Here is a 26,009-nt window from a genome sequence, read left to right as displayed (position 1 = left end):
CAAGGGGTTAAATAGCGTATCCAAGGACACAACCAGTCAGTGGTCGAGTCAGGATTTCTAACCCTGAGCTCCTTCCTCCACTGGGTGAGAGCAGTGAGTCCACAACGGGGCACTGAAGTTCAGTCCCAGACCACAGACTGCTCCTCCCGACAAGCTGGAGAGGCGCTGTGCCCTGAGAGCCGTGTTTCTCAGCGCGGCCACTGAGGCACACGAGCAACTGGGAATGCAGACTTGCTTCTACTGATTTGCTGAACGGGGCCTCTGAATTTTGTTGTTCATAATGTGCTGTGTGTTTTGTTTTGGGTTTGGGGGGGGTTTGGCTTGTTTTTTGGCGGGATGGGTAATCTAGATTTCTTTATTGGAGGCACTGGGGATTGAACCCAAGACCTCATGTGTGCTAAGGATGCACTCTGCCACTGAGCTATACCCTGCCCTCCAGCTGTCTGAATCTTAACACGCTCTGCAGCTGAGAACCTTTGATGTTAGACTTAACAGATGCAGAGAGCACTGAGCCAAGTCGTCAGGGATGGTGGAGGACGTAAGCCTTCTCGGAGCCCCTACTGACTCTCCCGAGGGCTTTTCGCAGCCGCCTCACCTGCACGGGGCACTGTGTGAGATCAGGCCTGTGAGTTCCCTTGGGTCTCACCAGCCTCTCTCTGTTTCTCTGCACCCCAAGAGGAAACAGTGCTGCCTAGCAGGCACCGTCACGATGATTACAATTAAACGTAAAGTTAACAATTCACCAGTTACTGGCTGACAGCTGGTTTGCTTTTAATTCTCTCTCCCGTGGACTGAAGAGGGGCAGGGGAGGGGCCATTCTGAGCCGTGGTTGGTTCCCCACCTGCCCCAAGAGCCTGGGCGGCTGGAGCCTTGGGGCAGGGGCTGTTGATTGGCACCAAGCACAACTAACTTAATTAACCATCATGGTCAGAGGCAGCTGCAGCCCAGAAAAATTCAATTTGGGGCCAGGAGTGCAGCCGAGATCCTTGTTTAGAACTGTCCCCTGAAAAATTAGATTTAGTGCTTTCCATTGCATATTAAGCTCCATCAGGTCCTTATCAGCTTCCCCCTGGCCGCATACACCTCTCCTCCCTGCAGTGACTGAGCGATTTGCACGTAACCTTCCCTGTCCCCTTTGCTCCGGCTTCCTGGAAGGGTCCACTGCCTCCTCTCTAGGCTCAGATGAGTCATGACGACATCTCTCCATGGGGCAGAGAAGGCTGGAGGCCTCCCTCACAGAACAGTGTACTCCAGAAGCACTTTTTTAGGGTATAAAGATAGCAAAAGGGTAATCTGCAGAAAGGGGAGTGGACAAGAGGAAAGTATCGATGGTGATGGTGGTGCCTGTTTATATTCTACAGGTGCCAAGCATTTCCACGGATGAAGCCATTCATTCCTCAGATTCACCCGTTGAACGAGATAGGATTCTGACATCTGTTTCAGAGATGAGAAAAGTGATGCTCTGAAGGCTGAGTGACTTGCACCAGTTTGCGCAAAGCACATCAATGGAGTAGAAATGGAAACCTGACGTCTTTTGACTACAAGTCATTAATCATTCTACCACACAGCTGCCACTCCATCCCTTCTCGGCCTGCTTCCTCCCCACCTTCTCCACCGGAGGGGTGCACCGTTCCCGGAAGTATTGCAATACCAGGTTGATGCGTGCAGCGGACGGAGCAAGTGCCTAGTCCAACTCCCTGCTCCAAAAATCCATTTAATGTACTGTCCTTAGCTAGAGGACGCATCAGATATTAAACTGAAAAGAACAGGGACTACATTTGATCTTAACCAAAAGGCCGAGAAGCGATCAGCCTGCGTCTTGAAGGGACTGCCCACCCAACCAGGCTTGATTCACAGGTGTGGACAAGGAAGGTAATTCTCGGAAGGAAGCACATTGTCTCTCTGTGATCTGGAAGACCTGGTCCTGAGGATGCCTCCTGATGTCCTGAGAAAGGGCCCATGGTACACACCTCTCTGCCCAAGCCCCAGTTGGGGACCAAGGTCACTCACCGAGCTGCCACTCGGGTGCACACATGGTCTGCAACATCCAGATGGGCAGTGTGGGCTCCAGCATGGCCACTCCCATGTTGGCGAAGCAGAGGGAGCCTGGGGAGATGGTTCAGTGAGCCCCCGAGGTTGCCCAGAAGCTCAGGCTCTCCCCGCCAGAAAGGGAGGCAAGGTCAGCTTACCTGCAGCCACCAGGATGTAAGGGTCTCTGAGAAGTGTGAGGAGAGGAGTCCCCGTGACGCTCTGAGAACATGGACAACAAAAACCTTCCATTTGTACAGCATATACATCTCTCCTGTCTTCACAGCACCTTCTACGTCGGTTCCCTTACCGTGGAGACCAGACGCCCAAGTCACAGAAGAGGGAGGGACTTGCCCAATGTCGCAGAGTGAGCTGGGACTGCATATACCGGGTGCAGGGCAGGCACAGAGAGGGGGGCAATACTCCAACACGATTCCTGCCTACCAGTGGCCGTCAACCAGGTCACAGCGGACTGTCAGCAAGGCCGACGCTGGACAGCAGGTGTCTGGGCTCCGGGCCTTGGGCCTCTCCACAGGATCTGGCTGGCACTAACTTTCGTCCAAGGAGAACCACAGGCAGGGCGCTGAAGCCCAAAGGTAAGCCCAGAGGTCACAACTCAGAAAGCTGCTCAAGGTGACCGAAGTCTTGTTCTGACCACGTGGAGCCACACTGACTGGTGCAGCCGACAACCTGAGCAACTAGATTAGAATGCCAGCCCAAATGTCCAATTCTGACACCACCCACTGCTCAAAACATCTTCCTTCCACTAAACTCAGTCATCCACCTTCCTCCCCTGCACACCGGCAGGCCCTCAGGTGTCACAGTTACCTTCTCTTAAATGCCCTTCCTTCTCCGTTCCAAAAGTCCAAACCTCACCCACCCTGCAAAGTCAAGTTTAAACAGCTCCTTCTTATCCAGAGGTTTCCCTGACTCAGTAGCTGGAACTTCTCTCTCTTTCAAACTTCCTGAGTACCGTGTCCTAATCTGTGGTGTTTATCCTGTTTCTATGTTGTAATAGATTTAATAGTTTTAATCTGATAACCCTCGCTGCACACACAGGGGTGGATTATGATATTCAGAGATACTCTAAAAAGATCCTGCTCTCCCATATGTAATTCTCAGTAAAGAGAGAGCTAGATCATAAAATATACACAAAAGAAGTCCAGTAAACCCTTTGACCCAGCAACTCCACTTTCAGAAATTTACTTTAAAGATGCTCTCCAACTTTATAAAAATGCATATACATGAGGTTACTCATTGCAGCACTATTTGTAACTGCAAAATACTGGGAACTACCTAAATGCCCAAGCATAGAGGATTGAATAAAATCTGGTACTCATACAATGGCACACCATGTGGCCAGAAAAACAACATTTTTTTGAATATGTAGAACATTACCACCCAAAATCGAAACCCCTCAAAAAAAAAAGGTGTCAAAGGAAAATCATTTCTCTACTCAGAACACTTCTGATGCCAAATGTGTCGCTTCTCACACCAAGCATTTCCCCAGTTCTCTGTGGGCACCAGCTGGGGGTCCCTGCAAGTTGAATTCAATTCTGACGCTAACTACGTGGAGCTGGCACAGACCCCACAAGACTGCCCCTCACTTCAGACGCCAGTCACAGGCAGAGCGCTCCCAGGATGCCCGCACTGTCAGACGTGGCTACAAAATCAAGGTCTTCAGATCAAGCTTTCCTATATTTTCTATGCTTTCTTAATTTTCTTTCTTCATGGTTTGATACGTTTTTTCCAGAGCCATCTCTGTGTTAGAGTCAGACAAATACCGACAGTGACATTTAACCGCTACAGAATGACAGTTTGTAAGGATGCTTTTGGGGGAGAGACCGTTTGCACGGTTTCTGAGGTCTTCAGCTCTGAGATGTTATAACTGTGATTCTCAGGCCCCAGAGTCACTGTCTCCCATTTCTGAGTCATTATATATAAAATCTCAGTGAGGTTCCTTTGATTCTTTATAAGGCTCTTCCTTCATCCTTGCCCAACCTCCAGCCAGACTCCCTCCCCATCCCCCACACCATCCTAAATGTGACCCTGTTGGGAATCCAGCACAGTTCTTGCTTTCTCCAACCCCATCCCTCTTTCTTCTTACGCTTTGACGGGATGATCTAGGCACGCCTGGGTCACTGCACTCAGCCATTCTACCTATCTCTTGGCAATGGAGCTTGGAATCCACTTACCTCAGGAGAAATCTTGGAAGGCTGCAGGATGCACAGCTGGAGTGCTAAGAAAGGAAGAGGGAGAGAGAAAGAGATCAGTTTGTCCACGTATGAGTTGGAGGATCCGGTAACAGCCACATCGTTAGCATCCTATCACGTACAGACCGAATTCCCTGAGCTTCTTCCTTCTTTCTTCCGATGGGGTGGTCCTTAGTCCACAGGACACGTCAAGAGTGACACCACAGCACAATGCATCCCCAACCTGACCCGGGCTGCCGCCTGCCTGGTGGCCTCTTATGGTCACTTACCTCCATCCAGGAGCGCCAGGAAGGCCAAGATGAGGAAGGGTACGAACTTCCCGAAAAACACATACATCACACTTCCGAAGGGGGCTCCCACTGGAAAAGCAAAACAGGCATGGATTCCAGACGTGAGGGCCACTTCCCAGCCAGCGCGACTTGTCCACATGCACCCAGGGAGCATTCCCTAGGGGCCTGCCGGGGGCTGAGCTCCGCGTGAGCGCATGAGGTGTTGGGGATTCAGAGATGACAAAGACCTGCTCCCAGGGGCTCACTTTCTAGCGGAGGAAATGTGTGTGTGTGGCGGGGGTCAGGGGGCGGACCCAAATCATTAGAACTTGATGAAAAGTAAATGTCAGCGGTAAATGTCCCATCTGTGAAGTGCTGTGTATGCACGGCAGAGTGAGTTCAGGTGGCCACAGGGGCTTTGTCCAGTGGGTAATACTCGTGGGGAAGAAGCATGTGTAGGCGGGAGGGGATAGCTCAGTGGTAGGGCGCATGCTTAGCATGCACAAAGGTCCTGGGGTCAGTCCCCTGTCCCTCCATTATAAATAATTAAATAAAAACCTAATCACCCCCCCAAACTTTTTTAAAACCCTAATAAAAACAAAAGCATATGTAAAGAGCCCAGAGGTGTTCTAACGGAGTGTGTGGGTGGGGGAGAATTCGGAGAAAGCCCCTGACACTAGGATAGGAGTATCTGGGAGAATCACGGAGGTGCGGAAGGCTGAGGCCAAATAGCCAAGGACTTCACGGATCCAGACAGAGCAGCTCCCTGGCCTCGCGGGCTCGGGAGAAGCATCAGTGCCTTTTGGCAGGGGAGGAACACCACCGGCCCTGCGTGTAGGCGGCTTCTTCCGGGGGCTCCTTGGGGAGGGAGGCGGTGGGCGAGAGATGAGGCAGGAGGCTGGTGCCCTGCTCCAGCTGGGACGTGACGAGGAGCTGGCCTCGGGGGAGCGGCTGGAGAGGGTATAATAGGGTTATTCTCTGGGGAATGAGAGGAGACACAGGGGACCAGGATGCACCAGGCTTTAGCTTGGCTGTCTGTGTTTGGGGAGGTGGATGCCAACAAATAGCAGAGCGTTTGCTCCCTCTCCTCGCCATGGTGGTCGAGAGATCAGGCGTGGGCCAGGGAAGAGATTTTTGGTGTTTTCCTCTTAATTAGCCTGTACGCCCCTAGAGGGCAGGAAGCGTGTCTGAGGCTTCCTACCTGTATCCCTCTGTGCAACCATCGTGCTTGGCGTGTCTCAGGTGCTCAGTGAAAGTCTGGGGCTTGCTGGACTGGTCGATGAAACCAGATGCAGGACGGACCTCAAGGGAAGTCTAACTTTGTGGTTTGGAGCGTGGGATTCGAGCCCAGAAAGTCTGAGTCTGTATCCTGACTCTGACATTTCCTGGCCGTGTGACTTCAGATGGTTATTAACCTTTCTTATCCTCATCACCGGAAGAGGGACAGTCATTCCTCCTTCACAGTGTGGTGGCAAGGGCGACAGGTCACGTATGCATTTAGCACACAGCCTGACAAAGTGCACGTTCTCACGTTGAAAGCACCGGCCACGTACGGCAGCAGAGGTGAGGCAGTGGCTGCGAACGCGCAGAGACTCACTGCCTTGAACAGACTAGGTTTCTGGACCATCCCCAGGCCCTGACGGGCTACGCAGCTTCTTAAGGGGAAAGAGAGTCTGCCTTCCCCGGGCACAATCTCAGAAGGATTCACACCATGATTGGACAGAGCACAAAGGAAAACGCTATCTCCCATGACTTGAGAAACCACCGTGTCCTGCAGCCATCTCCCGAGAGTCTACAGCACCTCCCCTCCTGAACCCAGATCAGGGGCCGGCGCCCACTTACCCAGCACTCCCAGAGCCAGGCCCCCCAGGGCAATTCCCATGGCACGCCCTCTCTCGTGGTCATCAGTGTAGACGCTTGCCAGCATCCCAAGGCCTGAAAGGAGAGTGACAGAGCTGGCACACAGGAGCTCCCTGTCCGCCTCTCTCCCAGAGACCTCCATCTCGGCCCTGTTACATCTTCAGGGGCCGCCTTAGCTAGAGTTTCCGTTGGAGGGGTTTTATAGAAACCAACCCACAGTATTTCACACATACTGCCCCCACGGGCCCCTGAAATGCCCACACTGCTCACTCCTCCTGGTCAGAATATCCTTGGAAGTGCAGAGGTCTTTGGGAAGGGTAACATGGACCACCACTGTCCAGCGATGCCACAGTTCCTATCACTGTACCGTTTCCCAGCACATCTCCCTGAATCCATGGGTCTGGAGCAGATCAAGGGAGGGAAAATCCTGAACACAGAGCATGGTTCTATGTGATGCGGGAGCCCAAAGAAGAGAGTGAGTACCTGGGAGAGAGTGTGGGCTGCGGGCTCTTACGTCCACGTACGCATGTCTCAAATAGCATAAAATGTTAAGAGGGGGACAGAGAAAAGGCCACAAAGTGGCGTTAAATAAAAACCTGGCCTACTTCACGGTTTGACCCTGGGCGTGGTCTGACCTGAGCTTGCTGCATCTGAATATCGTCAGAGAAGGTGACCTCAGGCTTGGGGATTTACAGGCACTGCCAGCAACTCTACAACTATCTCGTTTTTGTATATATATATATATTTTTTTTTTTTTTTTATTGAAGTATAGTCAGTTAACAATGTTGTGTCAATTTCTGGTGTACAGCACAGTGCTTCAGTCACACATGAACGTACATATAATCATTTTCATATTCTTTTTCACCATAAGTTACTACAAGATACTGAATAGAGTTCCCTGTGCTGTACAGTGAGAACTTGTTTGTCATGGCATTACCTGCAACAGATGAAAATGAAGATCCGATGCCTTGAAGGGTTCGGGCCACAAAAAGCAGGGTATAGGTACCAGAAAAAGCAAACACTAGGCAAAGAGAACAGCAAAAATGCTCCAGTTAGCAGACTGCCTTTGCTTCCCCAGCCACGGGAAGAGACCCAGGGTATTACAGGCATGAGCCATCATGCATACCTTTTAATAAAGCATGATCACCGTTCTCTGTATTCAGAGTTGTCGTTCCATTACCCACCCCTCCTTAACCAGGACAGCACTGATTGGCCTGAGGACTGAGAAACCAAAGATGTATAAACCAATTCACCACAAAGTGGATGGAAGGCTGGGTGTCCACTGTTCCTGCCTAGAGCCCAACATTTTGTCCACTGGAGCCAGGGCTGTCCGTGCCCAGTGCCCTGGGCTGGGAACTGGTCCTTAGACCCTAATTTGGGATCCTCCATATGCAACACTCAGATCTGAGCTTTGCCCTTGTTGGGCCCCATGGGATCATCTAGAACGTGGGACAAAAGCTATGTGCACCTGAAGGACCACAGGTGTTGGGAAGAAAATAGTATCTTGTGATCCAATCAGATCCTCCCCCTTATACTGGAAGCTCCTTCAGCCAAATCACATCAGTATTTATTAAGTGATACTGAACATGTGGCTGGGCTGGGCTCTGTAACAGACATGAAATAAAGAGAACATCCTGTTCATGCCCTTGAAGAGATTCAGACTAACACACACGCAGCTGAGAACCAAACAGGGATGTGTTACCAAAAGCCAAATTACAGGGCGGTCATTGGTGGTAAGGTCGTTGAGTCCAGACACATCTCACACCGCCAAGTGCAGGACAGCACCGCCAGAACTGAGGACGCCCTCCCAGCGCGTCTGACTCAGCCAGAGCTGAGCCCCTCTGCCCACTGATTACACACGTCTTTGGTCGCGCTTATAATCCTCTCCCATTACTTCCCGACATGACCACACCGTCTCCCAAACATGCAAATGCTGGGTCTTTCCTTGCCAGGGCTTCAATGCCCTCTCCTGGGCTTTCTGACTTCCAATCTATTCCAGGTCTGCTCTCCCTATGTCCTTTGAGCACAGAGGGACCAACCCATCTCTGTCTGCCTAGGACCTTCCTGGGTTGAAAATCAAGTCTCGAATCCTGGGAAGCCCCTCCATCCCAGGCAAACTAGGATGTTGGGCCACCCTATTTGGGAAGACCAAAGTAATTTCCTTTTCACTTTGCACCCCCTACCGTGGGCCACTATTTAGCACCTAATTACATTTAGCAAGTTTCCCAGCTGGGGGCCCTTACGGGTACTGATTTGGGCATCAGAAAACTCACTTCGGTATCTAAAAACCCTGAAAGAATGCTACATAGGACACCCTACACACCAAAAGTTTGCCAGAGTGAGGTCAACTCACTACAGCAACACTGGTTATGTTGTGGAAACAATAATTATTATTGAATACATGCAGCTTGGTGGATACGAAAAGTTTTTGAAACATGAGTTCTTGGCAGAGAATCAGGCAAGGACCTTAGGCTAAAAAGTTTGGGATCTACCAGGACACTGCATTAACTTATTTAGCAGAGTCTGCAGGTCTCCCAGGCACGTATCAAGAACACCTGGGTAGCTGGAACCATGCCTTTTTATTTTTTACGTTCCCTCGGTGACTTTTCATCCTCGAAGCATAATGTACGTGCTTCCTAAAGTTCTGTGGAATGATGTATAAGTCTCATTTGATGAAACAGAGCATCTTATTAGTTTTCTGTTTACTGTGTCGCATGGGCTGGACTCCTAGACGTTCAATGAAGACGTCTAAATTTAACTTTCTGGTTTCCTCTGGCTCAGCTGGAATTTCACGAGGAAGCTGCAGTTCTCGGACAGAATTTCACACGTGGAGTCCCTGCACTTTGCGCCTACCAGCCCTGAACTCAACAAATTCCTGTTCGACACTGGTTGATAGGTGACAAGTCCTGCGCTGGAAGGGAAGACACCTTGAGGAGGGGCAACAGGACAAGCAGAAAAGTCACAGAAAGGTAATTAGCAAGATCAGAGGGAGGAGGAGGTGTGTCACCCAGACCACAGACATCAGCAGAGGCATCGGGAGCCACCCGTGGGTCCACAGGCTGCCCTCCCCCAACCCCTCGCCCCACAGTCATTTTCTTATTTTCTCAGGGTCAATTTCCAGGTGTATTTTTTTTACTTACTGTTTTCATTCCATCTCTCTCATATTGAGAACATTTATCTGATACGGGGTAGACTATTTGCCTCTTCTCTTTCTTGTTTCCTTACAGATTTATTTCCCAAAGCTATCACCTTTCACAGCCTTCCTGGAAGGCAGCAGGCTTTTCGGAATTTTCCGGTTGCTGTGGTCCAGTTTAGATTCTTTGTTAGTTGCCCTTTACCTTTGCATGAAAATGCTATGACCTCTTCTCCAAGATGGGGTGTTTGTACTAAATTTACTCAAGGGATTACTGATACACACACACACACACACACACACACACACACAAAACCATACGCATTAGAACAGCCTTCATGGAGGGGCATATAGCTCAGTGTAGAGCACATGCTTAGCAGGCAGGAGGTCCTGGATTCCATCCCCAGTACCTCCAATCAATCAATCAATCAATAAAAAATAAACAAACCTAATTACCTCCCCACCCCAAAACCTATTTTTTTTTTTTTAAGAAACAGCCTTTACAATCTTCTCCAGCTGGAGGAAGTATCTATTCTTTTATAGCAGAATATACAAATTCCACCCAGACTTGAGTTACTTCGGCTGTTCTCGCCCCCATAGCAAAAACTGTAAAGCATTTAAATCAGTGTCACAGGCCACTTAGTCAGATGACTTAAGTAGCTAACCTGACCCTGCTCTTTTCACTGGAGAGCATGTGATAAAATCAAAGTTAATCAGTGAAGGAAAGAGAAGAGGAAGCAGATTACTTACTAATTGTGGAGATAAACATGATAACAAAGCCAGCGAACATGGGAATGTGGTATCCAATCCTAGAAGGGAATTTAAACAAAGATACAATTCCATGTAAAACAGATAAACAGCAAGTTTACACTGTAGAGCACAGGGAACTGTATTCAATATCTTGTAATAACCTATAATGAAAAAGAATATGAAAAGGAATATACATACGGCTGAAACATTATGCTGTACACCAGAAATTGATACAACGTTGTAAGCTGACTATACTTAAATTTTTTTTAAAAAAGGGGAAAAAGAGATACAATTCCAATAGGCACCCATTATACGTGCACTATATTTTTTCATGTAATTGGTAACAGAAATGCAGTTATTTGAGTGCATGGTAAAACAGATCTCTGAATGCAGGTATAGAGAAAGGAATTAAAAAGCATGCACATTTACCCACAGACCAGGGCCCAAATCCTCTTTTCCAGGAAGGATGACCCAGTCAGAGAGCATATCTTTTTGAAACACCAGGATAATCCCAAACACTTCGACTAAGGAGCCAGTGCTCTAGTCTGCAACAGGCCTGTCCTATTTCCACCCTTACCCGACCTGAGCCACGTTCCAGGACACTGAAACAACACCAGCAGTATATTACTTCTGTTCCCCGGTTTCCTTCTTGGTGCCCAACAGTCATTACATCACTAAGGACATCTGAAGCCCACGGCATTTCATCAACATCACGTTATCCTTTGGAGTAACCAGCTTCCCAAAGTGCTGCCTGCCCTGGGGTGCAGACAAGTGAGTTTTCCTTCTCTCTCCCTTCTGACCCCCTTTATGATACCTCAGCCCATCCTCTTGTCTCTGAGCCCCTGAGCGCCCCGTGGGACCCTGCACCCACTGAGATACCTGTTGGTGAGAGGCCCCACAAACGGGTTGACCAGGAGTTGCATCAGAGCCTTGGAAGCAAACAGAACCCCCACCCATATGTTCTCTTCCTTCAGGAACTCTGTGCCTTGAAAGCAGTTGTTTTTATGTGCTGGCATGGCTTCAGTGACTGGAGGAGGGGTGGTGCCAGAAGTGCCACTCGTCCAGGCTATGCCACCAGGCACACTTCCTTCAGTAGATATGGTGTTGTTGTCAAAGAAGGAGAAGATGGTGGAAAAGGCAGGAGTGAGGGTGTGCTGGGAGGCTGCGGTGGGGCCGAGGTACAGAGACGTGTTGACTCCTTTGAACTCTATGGCGTACAGGTAGGTGGGCACGATGGGCACTGTGAGTGAAGAACAAGAAACGAGAACTAAGGACAGATTGTCCTTTTACCACCAGTCATTTCAGGGGCACCATCGTGGGGTTCAGATTCACGCCCACGAAGGTGTCTAAGTCCCCTCAAAGGCTGTGCCTGCCCAAGTTATCCTTATTGGCTCAAGAACCTAAATTCCATACTACACTGCCATAAAAAAGAATAAAATAATGCCATTTGCAGCAACATGGATGGACCTGGAGATCATCATTCTAAGTGAAGTGAGCCAGAAAGAGAAAGAAAAATACCATATGAGATCACTCATACGTGGACTCTAAAAAAAGAGAAAAGGACACTATGAACTCATCTACAAAACAGAAACAGACTCGCAGATGTAGTAAACAATCTCATGGTTACTGGGGAAAGTGGGTTAGGAAGGGATAAATTTGGGACTTTGAGATTTACGAAAGTTAGCCACTATATATAAAAATAGATTTTAAAAGTTTCTTTCCTATAGCACAAGGAACTATGTTCAATATCTTGTAGTAACTTTTAATGGAAAAAAATATGAAAGCGAATATGTACGTATATGTATGAGTGGGACACTGTGTGGCACACCAGAAACTGACACATAATTGACTATACTTCAATAAAAAAATAAAAAATAAGTTTAAAAAACGAACCTAAGTTCCTACCATCATAGAGTTGGTCCTCCTCATCCGTGGATTCCATATTGGCTAATTCACTGACTGGCTAAAATTTATTTGTAATCACAAAACCATTGCTCATGGAGCCATCACAATTTTTCTTGGCCATCCATGCATAGAATGGAGGAAGCACTGAGTTGCCAGGTGCTCACTTTTGCAGCTGAGATTGATCGAGGCAGGCTCTGCCTTCCTGTTCCAGCTCTCTCACAGAGATGCAGAGCATGGAGACGGGAGGGGTAGGGCGGTGCAGCGCAAGAGACTCCAGCCAGGGGCCAGCTGGGCAGAGCTTGACTCCCCACTGGGCACCTGTCGGGGGGGGGGGCTTCAGGCAAGTCACTGAACACTTCTGAGCCCCGTTTTCTCTTTCGTAAAGAAAATACAATCTACCTGGATGTGTTTTTAGGATTTAAGGTTATAATCTATATAGTGTATGTGTGTTTATTTCCTCCAGGAGCAATGACTTAGTACTGGCTAAATGCAGTATTCACAGCAAATGTATAGAGCGTAACTGCCACGAATGATGAGAATTGAGTGTATTTGATTAACAATCTGTCTCAGGAAGTTTCTTGTTTAAAAGCATATATTTTGGGGGGGTTGGTATAACTCAGTAATAGGGCACATACTTAGCAGACACGAAGTCCTGGGTTCAATCCCCAGCACCTCCCTTTAAAAAAAAAGCATCTACTTGACCCAAGAGGGGAAACATGTTGGCATCCATTTATATACCAGCATAATTCAATGTAAAAATTAATAAGCTACCAACTAAAAAAGTAGGACTGTATGGGAACGAACCACAGGAAAGGAGTTGGGTATCCACACAAGGTGTGGTTTGATAGAGCAGATGCTGGAAGGCAACACAGTGAGAAGATGCTCACTATTCCAGAAGTAAGGGCACCTTGGGAAGAGAATATAGGGAAGAGGGGCGAGGGTATAGCTCAGTGGCAGAGAGCATGCTTAGCATGCACAAAGATCCTGGGTTCAATTCCCAGTACCGCTGTTAAAAAACAAATAAACCTAAAAATATGTTTTTAATAAATTAAATTAAATTAAAATTAAATTAAACTTAAAAAAAAAGATAGTATGGGAAGGAAGAAAAGTACTGTCAGCTCTGGCTCCAGGTCAGCCTCTTTGTTTTGGTACGATGTTCTCTAAACCTCCTTCTTTCTTGAACCTCGGGGGTCTTTGCAGCAGTGGTTGGCAAGCTACACACTCCCTTTCCTGCTGTTTCCTCCAATCCCCAGCCATCCTTGTGTTTTCAAGCATAAAAAGAAAAATTCTCAAGCCCATTCACTGCTGAATTCCAACAGGGTGCATGCTGCCCATTGGCGCCCAGAGCAAATTAACTCCCAGCATCGAGACCCCCAAACGTACCCACCACAGTGAGCAGCATGTTGTCCAGGAGCAGAGCGACGAACACCACCAGCAGCACCAGCTTCCGGGACTGTCTTCCCTTCTTCAGCAACTGCTGAGGAACATCCAAAACCGCCCTGAGCATGGTGTGGGCTGGGCTGGGCTGGGCTGGCTGGGCTAGGGGCGTCTTCTCCGCCAGGTTCTCAGGGAGAATCCTGTTACAGGTATAGGTCTCCTGCAGCCTTTGCAGCAGAGGGGAGAAATTCTGCCCAGACAAGGGAAACTCAGTATTAAAATGAGAAGTACAAGGAGGGAGGGTGTAGCTCAGTGGTAGAGCGCAGGCCTAGCATGCACGAGGTCCTGGGTTCAATCCCCAGCACCTCCATTAAATAAACAAACAAACAAACTTAATAACTGACCCCCTCAAAATAAAAAAAATATATATTTTAATACAAATAAAAATAAAATGAGAAGCACAAAGAGGTGCAGGTGACAGGATGGTACTGGAACCTCTTCCAAGCCTGTGTCTCTGTTCATCTCTTACACAGCTCGTTAACTCCGCCCAGTTCCCAGAATGCCTTCCAAGAAAGCACTGGTTACCGGCTTTTTATATCTGAATTCCACCTTGCACATGAAGCAGGCTCTAGAGATCACCTGACTCTGTGTTTCTCAAACATTAGACCTATGTTTGGAGGCTTCTGTCACATCTGAAGACTAAGTGTGCTGTTGCCTACTTAATCTTGTCCTCTAAATCCACTCTTTCTAAAACCTGAAATACTGCTGCTTTAAAATATAACTTGACGTACTATGCCAAAAAAAAATTATGTGTGTGTACCATCCAGAAACGTCCCAGGTGCCACATGTGTTATTTGTGTCGCTCATTGACAAACAGTGACCTAGAAGCCAACCCTCCCATCTCACAGATGAGAAATCTGAGACCCAAGAGGTCAAGACATTTGTCTCCAGTCACACGATTAGTGTCAAACTGGAACAAAATCCCAACTCTTTTTTAACTTGCAGAAATGTATTCCACCATCTTCCCTTGCCCTGTGGCACTATTAACGCTCCTGTTCTTTGGCTGAAGCTCGAGACCCCTGCTCAGAAAGATGCACTGCTCTGTGTAAACAGAACACTAACTTTCACGATTAGCTTTCCCCTTAGGACTTCATGTCATCGGTCAGCATTACGTCACAGGCTTTTGTTGAATTTCAGGCGATCACCGTTGCTGGGAAGAGTTCCATTTTCTTATATGTTGCTTCTGTTGTGGCATCAACAATTCCAATCTTATAAATTTTAAAACAGCTTACTGTCAGGAAGCATATCAGGCCCTAATCATTGTACACCCCTTGATGTGGAACTTGTCTTAAGGAAATGATTGGAAATGCAGCCAAAGATTTATATTTAAAATTAACAATTGTTGAATTATTTATGTTAGTGAAAAAAAATGATACATTTCAACGGTGGAATAGAAGCAGCTCTCATAAATAATGTTTTCAAATAATTTTGATGACTTAGAAAATACTCTTCGTATGTTAAGTGAGAAAAAAATATATTCAACTGTATTTACAGCTTGAGCTCAATTACATAAAAAATAAATATATGTGCACCCTTTTGCAACACTAGAAAGAGACACACCCAAGTGCCAGCTATTATAATCAACGACTTTAATTATCTTCTTTTTCCTTTTCTGTCATTTCTAATTATTCTGTAATCATTTGATAATTAACCACTTTCATAATACAAGAAGTAAATAATTTTAAATGATTATCATTGGGGTTCAACAGTCAGATTCGAATGTTGGAATTATCCCAGCACCGAGCTACCCTGTTCTAAGGCCAGGGTTGGAAAAACACTGTCCACACTACAGTTCGGAGTGACCAAGTGCCCACTGAACCGATTTCCAGGTAAGTTTTAAAAAGAAAATACATGCAAATCACTGAATACCTTTCATTTCTCTGTGTATAAAAAATGGTATTTCTAAACACAAATTTACTTAGGAAACGTAAGAAATGTATATCCAGGAAAATAAAAAGAGACTAAAAGAAAAGCGATGGAAAACTGAAAGACGTAAAATGGAATGAAATAAGTACTCTGAGGACAGACCAAAAATATTCAAGCAAAGCAAACCAAACCAACACAACAAACAAACCAAACTAGGAATTTGCCAACAAATCAGAAGTCAACTTACTTTAAAGTCAAAATTCTCCGTTAAGAGACACGAATTCCGGGAAGGATTAAATGCATCCAAAGAGAGAAACATCTTACCTGACGGGCCACCTGTGCGAGGTACTCAGCGAGGTATCGGCGGCTCTTGGCAGTTCAGCAGGGACTCTTCTCTGAAAGTGGATGTGCTGATGGATTTATTGCCACCCGTTATCTGAGGATGCCATGTGTGCCCTTTGTCCACAAAGATTTAATTGAAACCTTAGCTCCCTGCGTCAGAGGCAGGAAAGCAGCACCGAAGAGGACAAAGAGAGGGGAGAAATTATCCTAAACAAAGAGGCACTGGGCTGTGCTGTTTTTCATCCCCGCTTATCTACCATCAAACACATTAACTCTTGTCTGGGTCTTGAATACAAATTGGAAGACAGAATGGAACCAGAATACCGTTCCTGTTCGTTGCTACTTAGTCAAAGAGGCTCCACGTAACCCCAGTTGCTTTCTGGAAAGAAACAACTCTTAGAACACTCACAGGAAAAAAAAAAAAAACTATGCATGTTGTTCTCAAGTATAAAAATCCATCCCCTGTGGCCTCCATAAAGGCGTAGATTGTGCACTGCCATCCTTACATCCCAATACTAGCTCAATGCCTGGCCCATAGAAGCCTCCAGTAAACATTTCTTGGATCGATGACTGGCTGGATGGTTACATGAGAGAGTGTATCTCATTGTGGAATCTCAGAGTGGCCTTATAGATCTATACTTTTATGACATTTAGGGTCATCGGGGGGGTGGGGCAAAGAACATAAGTAATTTACAAAAGAGCAAATATGACTAATGGGCAGAGTAGCAGCAGAGAGTTTCAAATTGTGGAACTTGTGGGCCCCTCCCAATCGAAAGAGATGTAAAGGAGACCTGGAAAGAGAAACAGGGAGGAGGCAATAGAAACAGGGGGAGGGGAGCGTATGAGGTTCCTACTGCTGCTGTAACAAATTACCACAAACTTAATGGCTTATAACAACATGAATGTATTAGCTTAGAGGTCTGAAGGTCAGAATTCCAAAATAGGTCTTTTTTTTTCCTTTATGGAGATGCTGGGGATTGAACCCAAGACCTCCTGTATGCTAAGCATGTGCTCTACAACTGAGCTGTACCCTTCCCTTCCCTGCTCCTCCCCCATCCCAATAGGTCTTATTGGGCTAAAACTCAAGGTGTTGGCAGAGTTGCTTAACTCTCTGCCCTTCTGTCTCTTCCCTCTAGTCTCCCCCCTTCACTTAAAATAACTCATGGGATGACACTGGGCCTGTCCAGATAATCCAAAGTGATCTCCCCATCTCAAGATCCTGAACTCAATCCTATCTTCAAAGGCTCTTTACCATGTTAAGGTAATGTATTCACAGGTTCCAGAATTAGGGTGAGGACATCTCCGGGGGGGTTGGGGAGGTTGGGGGGTTTGTGGAGAGGGCATTATTCTGCCCACCACAGGGAGCACAACACACTGGCTCCCTTACTCACCCCGTTGCCTGAGCCTCTATGGAGAGAGGGCATGAGGGCCAGAAGATGGAGAAGACCTATACTAATGAAGACATTTACAAGATTCGGGGCCTAAGGCAGTGTCATGCTGGAGCCCAGGTGACACTTCTGCCACCATGCCCTCCACCCTAAGTACAGCTTTGGTGCCTGAGGTCTCAGGGCAGCCACCACAGGGAAGCCATCCTTCTCCACTGGGAAGAATAAGCCGTTCTCAGATGCCCCACATTGAGGATGCCCCACATAATTGGAAAACCACGGTTTAGAGGAGCTGAGGGCCTGAGAGACCAGGTACCAGCTAAATAAGAATCATCATACTTTGGGCTCTAACAGAAGCAACAGCAGTAATAATAATAGCGATCATTTACTGAGCCCCCTACATATCGGGCATATGTCTGCTATACACCTGTTTTATACATCATATACATTTCAGTTAGCTGTAACCACGCTGGTACTCACGGGCGAGCCAAGTTTGGATTGTTCTCATAAATGCCCATCACTTTTACTAATCAGAGTGTTGTCTATCAAACAGGAGTGAGCTCTTATCTTCCTCCTGTTTAATTTTCTAATGTAAGAGAACAAAATAAAGCTGGTGTGACTATGAGGAAATGTACATTCATGTACATTATTAGTGTGCAAATGGGGACCATTCTTTTAGAAAGGCATTTGACTTTCCATCTCTTGTCTATCAAGTCAGAAAACGTCCATAACTTTTAATCTAGTGATTCATTTCTTAGGAATCTGTTCTAAGAAAAGAAGCTAAAATATGGGAGGATATATCATAGGTATAAAATTTTTATCAGCAGTGAGGGAAAAAATGGAAACACCTCAAATGTACAACTGAACAAAAATATTTAAGCACACGGGCTTGAAAGGCTGTCATGTTGCTGTTAAAATAGAAAAAAAAGATTTTGGAGGCTATGTATCAACCTGGAAAAAATTATATATGTTTATATATAGATATTAAAATGGTAAGTAAACAGGTAGGATATAAAACTTCACATAGAGGGTACGGGACAGCTCAGTGGTAGAGCACATGCTTAGCATGCACAAGGTCCTGGGTTCAACCCTCAAAACCTCTATTAAATTAAATAAGGAAATAAGAAAATCTAATTACCTCCCTCCAAAACAAACAAATAAATAAAATATTTAAAAAAATTATTTAAACTTCATGTAAATTCATAGCAGCATTATGCACAATTGCCAGAAGGTGGAAGGATGAATGGACAAACAAAATGTGATATCTGTAGACAGTGGAATAATACTCAGCCTTCAAAAGGAAGGAAGGCAATTCTGACACATGCTACGACACAGATGAATCTTGAGGCCACGAAGCTAAGTTTAATAAGACAGTCCCAAGAAGACAAATACTGTTTGCTTTCACTAACTGGCGGTAACTGGATTACTCAAATTCATAGCAACAGGAAGTAGAATGGTGGTTTCCAGCATCTGGAGGGAGGAGGAAGTGAGAAGCTGTTGTTTGATGGGTGTAGAGTTTTTGTTTTGCAAGCTGGAAAACTTCCAGAGATTGCTTGGTTGCACAACTACATGAATGTATTTAATGACACTCTACTGTCCCTTAAAAATGGTTAGGATAATAAATCTTCTGGTATGTATTTTTTATATATATATATTGTATATACTACAATTAATTTTTAAAATATACCTAAGTTCTATTAGTGGTGATGCTAAATGGCAAAAGTAAAGGAGATTTTGCTAATGTATTATCCAAATTACAGTGGGAAAATTCAAAAATAAAAAAGTCGCCAGTAGAAGTAACATCTCAGTCTGTGTGCACGGACTCTGGGTCCTCAGGACTAACGATTTCCAGCCGGAGCAGCCTGCTGAGAATGACCTAGGCCTGAGACGGAACTTAGGGCTCTCTGACAGTGGCTCTGTTATCACTTAGTTAGAGTGGCCGGAACACAGCATCCTCAGACAGACAGCTTTTTTCTCCAGACCGAAAAACACGTATAACCTAATTACACTTACATTTGGTGGCGGCCGATGTGGCCTTGCCAGAGTAGATGGCCCCATGACTCCAACATGGAGTTTGCTTTTGTTTCTCATTGCTTTCTCTTTCTCTTGCTGGTCAAATATTTAACCATCATTTCAGACTTCCTCTTCTATCCAGCATACGTCAGCGTTCCAGCCTCAGACTAGAGAGGTTTGGTTCCTGTCACAGGCTTCTGAAAAGAAGGCTGGAGAGAGGTTAATTTATGGTTAAGAGCTTCATGGCACTGTGTACCCAGTCAGAGGGATCTGTGTCCAAAAAGCTGGGAATCGCTGTGTCTGGTAAACTGGAGAAAGAGCTTATTATAGATAAAGGGAAACGAGGTGCCTTAAAAACCAAACTCAAGGGCAGGGAGGGATAAAGTAGGAGTTGGATTAACAGACACACAATACTGTATATAAAATAGATAAACAACAAGGACCTACTGTACAGCACAGGGAACTATATGATTCAATTTCTTGTAATAACATATAATAGAAAAGAATCCAAAAAAGAATGTATAAATGCATGTACATGAATAACTGAACCACTTTGCTGTATGCTTGAAATTAACATTGTAAATCAACTACACGTCAATAAAACCTTTTTAAATTATATTCAATTTATTAAAGTTACAGATTAAAAAGTACATAAAAAATAAAAAAGTAAAAACCAAACTCAAAATAAGCTGGGACCTCCCTGAAGTATTGTAGGGAACTGGTGACAAACTCAGCAATAAATAAATGAACTGGGGGTGGGGAATTTCAGCCCCCTCCCCGCCTGCCCAGCAGTGTCCGTCCTTTCACCCTCAGAGCTCTTGAGGAGATAGCCCTGCCTTTAGAGAGAGCAGATTCAGAAACATTTAAAGCCAAAGAAGATAGAGATTCTGCCCCCGAGAAACTGGCTTCCTAGAGCCAGGTTCCTTCAAACGCAGTCCGGATTTCCTCTGGCCAGGGCGAGCGGGGGAAACTGCAGCTGTCCCATTAAAATGTAGAACCTGAAGGGGGTCCCTCTGGTAGAACCTACCCATGGTTGGGGGCGGGCAGGGGGCTCTTCTGGCTGTTGCTTCTCACAAGCTGCTCAGTCTTCTTTCTTTGATTCTTCAGCACAGACCTAAGCCTCATGGCTGCACTCCTGGTTATCTTGTACTCTCTGCATACTTTCAACGCCCCTCATCTCTTCTGCCCTCGTGAGGTCTCTCCCTTCTTTACTGCTTCTCATTATGTCATTTCAAGATCCTTCCTGAACGATCAAGTTTCAGCCTGGCCATTGTCCCCTGAGGATCAGGCTATACCATCTCCGCCTAGCTTGACTCAAGCCTGCTCTGCTTGGAAAATGCAGCCCCAGTTATGTCTATCAGCCAGCATTCCTATCTCCTTTCCTTTAGTGCCCACCTTGGAGCTATGCAAGAGCTGATTAAGAACAAGACTGACCAAAAACCAGCTGTAGAGATGCAACGTTTTATGACACTTGTGACATTTTTCCTTCAATTACAGTTATCTGCTTCTAGGCTGTAAGCTACTTAAAGGCAGGCTTTTATCTTCCTCACCTTTGTGTTCTACACAGCACCTGGCATCTTGCCCAGTAGGGATGTTCAGTAACTATTTGCTGCTGTTACTGACGACGATGATAAACATTCTTGCCTCTCTGAGATTTACACAGGACTGGCCGAGGTATGGGAAGCCTGGAAGGAGACTTGCATTTTTCCAGAGCCTGACTGCTTAAGAACGGGACTCAGGGAATTCGACCTTCCACTTGGAATTCAGCTCCCAAACCTACCATCCTTGACTATGTGAGCAGAATTCCACAAGCAGAACTGAGGGTTTTAAAATCCTCAGCTAACACTTGGAATCTTAGCCTCTGTCATGGCTACTTATTCACTTTAATTCATAGATCAGAGACGGAAAAAATTTACCGTCCCACAAACTGCCAAGCTAGGTCAGAGCGCCTGCAGAAATGTCCATGACTTCAGTGGGGTAAGAAAGGCCAGCAGTAACTTAGGAACAAAGGCCATGTTTTCTATAAATATCTTTCTATACATACCAGGAAACAGAGAAGAAGCACCTGAATTAGTAAGGTTTGGGTCTTGGTTCTGTCATTTGCTACCTGTGAGACTCGACAAATTACTTAACTTTTCTGTGCCTCAACTTACAGAGTTTTTGCTAATTTATAGAGTTTCTGCAAAGATTCGGTGAGTTAATTCACCATAAGCACTTAGGAAAATGCTTGTCACATTGTAGGCACATAATATTAGATCCCACGCATTTACTTATCAGAAAAACAGTAACACACTGACTCTGCTCTGACTGAATTCCTCTGTTTGGTGGGGGAATTTCCAGACACTAAGTTCCCTAAAAATTAAATTCCTCTTCAAAATGCAGCATCCACCATGAAGCTGTTCTGTCTTGCTAACCATGAGAATCGATGTGTCCTGCTTAAGAATCACATGGCACACCCATTACTGTTCCTCTGATCCACATCGGCCCCAGATGCTATCTAACTGAAAACGTCTGCCTTTAGATGGAGACTAATCTGACCTGAGCAAATCCTAGCGGGCCTTTCTCTTACCAGTTAGACAATCCAGCATGTCGTTCCATGCTGTTTCACATGTTCGCTGTCAGATCATGTGCCTTAACCTTGTCTCTACAATTTAGCCTTTAGCTCCTTAGAAACATGTTTCACAGTAATGTCATCCTTGCTTTCAAGATACAACACAGGCCCAGAGACACTGCCTGAGGACACAGAGTTCGGTCCAATGTACTTACCACTCTCTGGTCCTTCTGAAAGGTTTCCAGTGCCCAGCGGGATGTGGAGTGCATTACCAGTGCTCACTCAGTATGCATTTGTTGATAAAAAATATCATTTGGGCTTTCACTGCACTTCCCCAATGTGTTCATCGTAAATAAGCCAGGAAACAAGGCCTTTTTCTGGTGATGGTCAGGCTCTGATGTTGAGAGAGGGCAGGCATGTTGTCATGACAACTGGTGGAAAAGTCAACATAATCCAAATTAGAATAAATCCCTAGAATTTTTCCTGAGAATCCCAGATGTTGTAAGTCCAGCTGGTCCCCAGGTCATCTTTGCAACCGAAGAAGGGGCTTCAGACAGTCACCAGGTCAAAGCCCGGGTCTTGGATTCTCATTTCAGATAATCAGAAGCCCCCACCTGTCTTAGAAATAATTGGGTCTTCCAAAGTTCCCCTACATGAGGATAGAATAGCCTATCTATGTAGCCTGCATCAGAGTGAGTCTCCTAGACTTGTCCACACGCGTGCACAGCTAACAGAGCCAGAAGTGGGCAGCTATGGAAGCAATGGAGATTAAAAAAAAAATCTGAAGTCTAGGGAGGTCAGACTGCCTAGCCCTGCTACTATCTTGCTTCTGCAACTTGGGAAATCACTTTACTTCCGTTTCCTCATTTGTACATTGGAGAGTTAAGTCGAGTTGATCCCTAAGGTTTATTCCAGGTCTAACAATCATAAACCAGTCTTAGAGGTAAAACAATGAGTTCCCATCGAATGCGGACTCTGTGTCATCCCTCACTACTTTCTTTGACCCCAGTTCCTTCCAGGTCTCTGCAATACCGAACTTTTCATTTGTCTGATCACAGGATTATCTTACCACTGGCTGACCCTGGTGCCTGTTAAAATGAAACCTGGAACATTTGAAACAGAAGTGCCTTAATATTCCTAATTTCATTTCTGATTAAAAAGTGTAATGTTGGCACATACAAAAAAAATTGACAACTATAAACATTGCGAAGCATTCCATAACTCAGCGATAGTCACTCTGAACATCTGTATATATTTCTTTCTAATATTTCTCCTGAGGTTGTATGTACACATGTAGAAACAGAGATTATACTGTGTATGCCATTTCCTATAGAATTTTTACTTGATACTGTATTGTAAAAAGTTTTCCCATGTTTAAAATATCTTTCTATCTTAGTGTCTGAATAATATCCTATCAGCATTTATCCAACAGATTCCTATCGTTGGGCACATTTGGGATGAGAAAGGGCTGTCTGGATCTGGCAACAAAAGAAAGTCTTTGACAAAGGGGACCCCAAGTTTCAAGGGTACTTTTCCCCACTTCCCACTGCCAGACAATGATACAGCCAGCACCTGGTAAGGGAACTTCCAGCCACTGGCCTCATCTTGGGTCTGTATGTTTAAACATCGCACTGTGCACTTTTAAGTGGCCATTGTTCTGATCACAGGGGGCCCTCTGCTGTTTCCTTTCTTTTCACTACACATCAGTGACCCTGGTGACAATGAAAGTAATACGGAACAGAAGCAGAGATCTTGGCTCTCAGGTGATCCAAGTGCAGCTTCCAGACTATGAAGCTCACTCTGTGTCCGATGGTCAAATCAGAGAACACCCAACACAACAACAAAGGAAGAAAAAAATATAAATATGAATTAGTCAGCTCCCTCTCCCACCTCATGCTGAAACTTTTACATTGATGACCGTAGACTGGTTTATGCCTTGTGACACGGAAATTTACAGACCTAGTGAACTGACTTGCTGTGGTTTGTCTTCATAATGTTTTCCTTGATCAAGATTTTCCAGCAAATGAAGACAGACACACGTTAAATGGGGAAAATTAGGTCACTGGCATAAGCTTTTCTTCCCCTGCCCTCCTATAATTTTCTTCCCGTAAACATTTATGAAGAAGAGTAAGTGTTGGCATTTCTGTCTGCGATGTTGATTCCTGGAAGCCTTCTTTTAAATCCTTGAGAACTATGACACGAAATCTTCCCAACTGACATAAGGAGAGTCAGAGACAAAAGGAATCGAGGACTGGGGCAGGGTCATACTGTGTGAGACTGGGGCTGGTGACTCTGAGTCTCATGTTCCAACCACATTCCCTGCTGCTGAGGCCAGCTGGTCGTGCATTCCTTAGGGTAAAATAAGATAGGATTTCAACAAATAATAAGAGGACAGTAACCAGCATATAATCTGATAGGGTGTGTTCCCTAGGAAGAACCCTTTACGTAGAAGTATTAGTTTAGTGGAGAACTGTTCATCCGTAGAAAAGGAGCAACACATTGGCATTCATCTCCTAGATAGTTGTTATGTACTATGTGCAAGTTATCTTGGGAAGTACCATAGCCAGAACACACAGATAATTATAAGACACAGTCCTGCTTGATACAAACTAGTCAGGGAGCTATGCCATTTACAGAGCTCTTAGCAAAGAGCCTGACACACAGTAATTAATATGGGCATGTCTGAACAATCAATCAACCAAAGGCTATAATAATACTACTAGTTAAAACATACTTAGCCCTTGCTGTTCGCCGAACACTTTGTATTAACAGGACTTCAGTCCGGCCCCAGACCCTCTTAACCAAAATGCTGCAGTCCACGCCGTCCCCCAGGTGATACTTTCTGTGTGAGTATGTGTGCCTTTGGACCTATAACACCCATTTTAGGAAGAAAAATATAGTCACCCCCCCCCAAAAATTGCAATATCATTTATGTCACTACATCTTCTGATTTTTAGCAGTGTATAGAAGTGTTTTACACTATTGCAATCGGCCTATATCAGTGTTTAGTTCTTTCCACTCACTATTATTTTATATAAATAGTTCCACATACTTAAATTCCACTAGCTATCACATGCATGCTAGTAGTCATTAAATGCAGAATCCTTGCCCAGTTCACTACTGTTAGATACTCAGATTACTATTTCATTTTCACCATGATAAGCAGAAGTATTGCCAAAACAAGCTAGGAAAATATTCCTTTGGTTAATAATCCCATTAATGAGACTGCTGAAATGAATAATTGGATGAGCAGCTTGGGACCCACATCAGGTTGCCCTCCAGAAGGACTGACCAATTGATAAAGCCAGGAGAGATGTGTTGGGGCATCTCTTAATCCCTAATCCTGTCAATGCTCAAAAAAAGAATCACTGGGTTAATTACGCTCATTTAACAAATACAGTAGAACCTCATGGTGTTTCAGTTTGAATTTCTTCATTAGTAGGGAAACTAAGATTTTTCTATAATTCCTTATGTGTTTTTGTTCCGTGTGTAGAATTTTTTTCCTTTTGTCTTTCTTACATATTAAGGAATTTTTTTTAAAAAAACCAAGAGGAACAGTGTTTAAATATTAATGCTCTGAAGAACTAAGCAATACTCACATTCAATTTCACTTGACAAATATTTTTGAACTGCCCTTTACACAGATACCATCATTAGACACGAAAAAATTTTAAATAAAAATATTGTAATTGTCTAAAAAGTTGGAGATGGTGACAATTATACAAATATCTGATACTACCATACAGAAAAATGGTTCTATAAATGGAAATATCGCTCTTCCAACTACTGCTTAGCTATTTTGTTTCCTTTAAGAGCTTCAGGCTCCTTTGAGAATCTGTCAAAATCTACGGGCCATTCCCATGAGAGATGCCCAAATGCATATATTGTGCATGAGGTCTCACAGATTTCCGTGAGTCCCCAGTTAATGATGCCCATGACAGCAGTCTGATCTCTTTTTATTGTTTCCTTCAAACTGTTTTTTCTAACTACCCTCTTCTCTACATCTCATTGCCAGTCTCCTTGGTCTAAGGTTATCTAAGGTTACAAAGGGGAATAGCAGAGGAGAAAAACATAAAGGGGCACTTACCAATGCTGTGATTACAATGCTGAGTTCTGTGGTGGAGGTAAGGCCAGCACGCCGTGGAGGTGCGCTGGAGGACTCTGAGTCACCACTGCTTACCCCAGACAGTGACAGTAGCTTCCTGCCTAGTTTCCGTTTCTACTTTGCCTCCTGCCCCAATTCACTTTTTTGCTTAG

The 26,009-nt window shown here is 45.2% G+C and overlaps 1 protein-coding gene and 1 non-coding gene across 2 annotated transcripts in view; both read right to left on the bottom strand.

Moving 5' to 3' along the window:
- Positions 1-26,009, bottom strand: part of SLC18A1 (solute carrier family 18 member A1) — a 41,169-nt gene that overhangs the window by 11,022 nt on the left and 4,138 nt on the right. Inside the window, exons 2-13 of the mRNA XM_074355831.1 lie at positions 21,968-22,183; positions 19,202-19,410; positions 15,786-15,953; positions 13,542-13,785; positions 11,133-11,493; positions 10,254-10,312; positions 7,308-7,391; positions 6,353-6,445; positions 4,511-4,600; positions 4,224-4,267; positions 2,190-2,250; positions 2,011-2,106 (exon numbers count right to left, since the gene is read on the bottom strand). Of these exons, the coding sequence (XP_074211932.1) occupies positions 2,011-2,106; positions 2,190-2,250; positions 4,224-4,267; positions 4,511-4,600; positions 6,353-6,445; positions 7,308-7,391; positions 10,254-10,312; positions 11,133-11,493; positions 13,542-13,665 (1,012 nt within the window). The 5' untranslated portion in view covers positions 13,666-13,785; positions 15,786-15,953; positions 19,202-19,410; positions 21,968-22,183. The remainder of the gene's footprint in view (positions 1-2,010; positions 2,107-2,189; positions 2,251-4,223; positions 4,268-4,510; positions 4,601-6,352; positions 6,446-7,307; positions 7,392-10,253; positions 10,313-11,132; positions 11,494-13,541; positions 13,786-15,785; positions 15,954-19,201; positions 19,411-21,967; positions 22,184-26,009) is intronic.
- LOC123616849 (U2 spliceosomal RNA) lies at positions 1,618-1,808 on the bottom strand. The gene has a single exon (XR_006724884.1). It is a non-coding gene; the product is annotated as a U2 spliceosomal RNA (small nuclear RNA).

The sequence above is a fragment of the Camelus bactrianus genome, chromosome 31 (genome assembly GCF_048773025.1).
Source record: "Camelus bactrianus isolate YW-2024 breed Bactrian camel chromosome 31, ASM4877302v1, whole genome shotgun sequence".
Classification (NCBI taxonomy): domain Eukaryota; kingdom Metazoa; phylum Chordata; class Mammalia; order Artiodactyla; family Camelidae; genus Camelus; species Camelus bactrianus.
The sequence above is the reverse complement of the archived record's forward strand: the minus strand, read 5'-3'. Positions and strand labels throughout refer to the sequence as shown.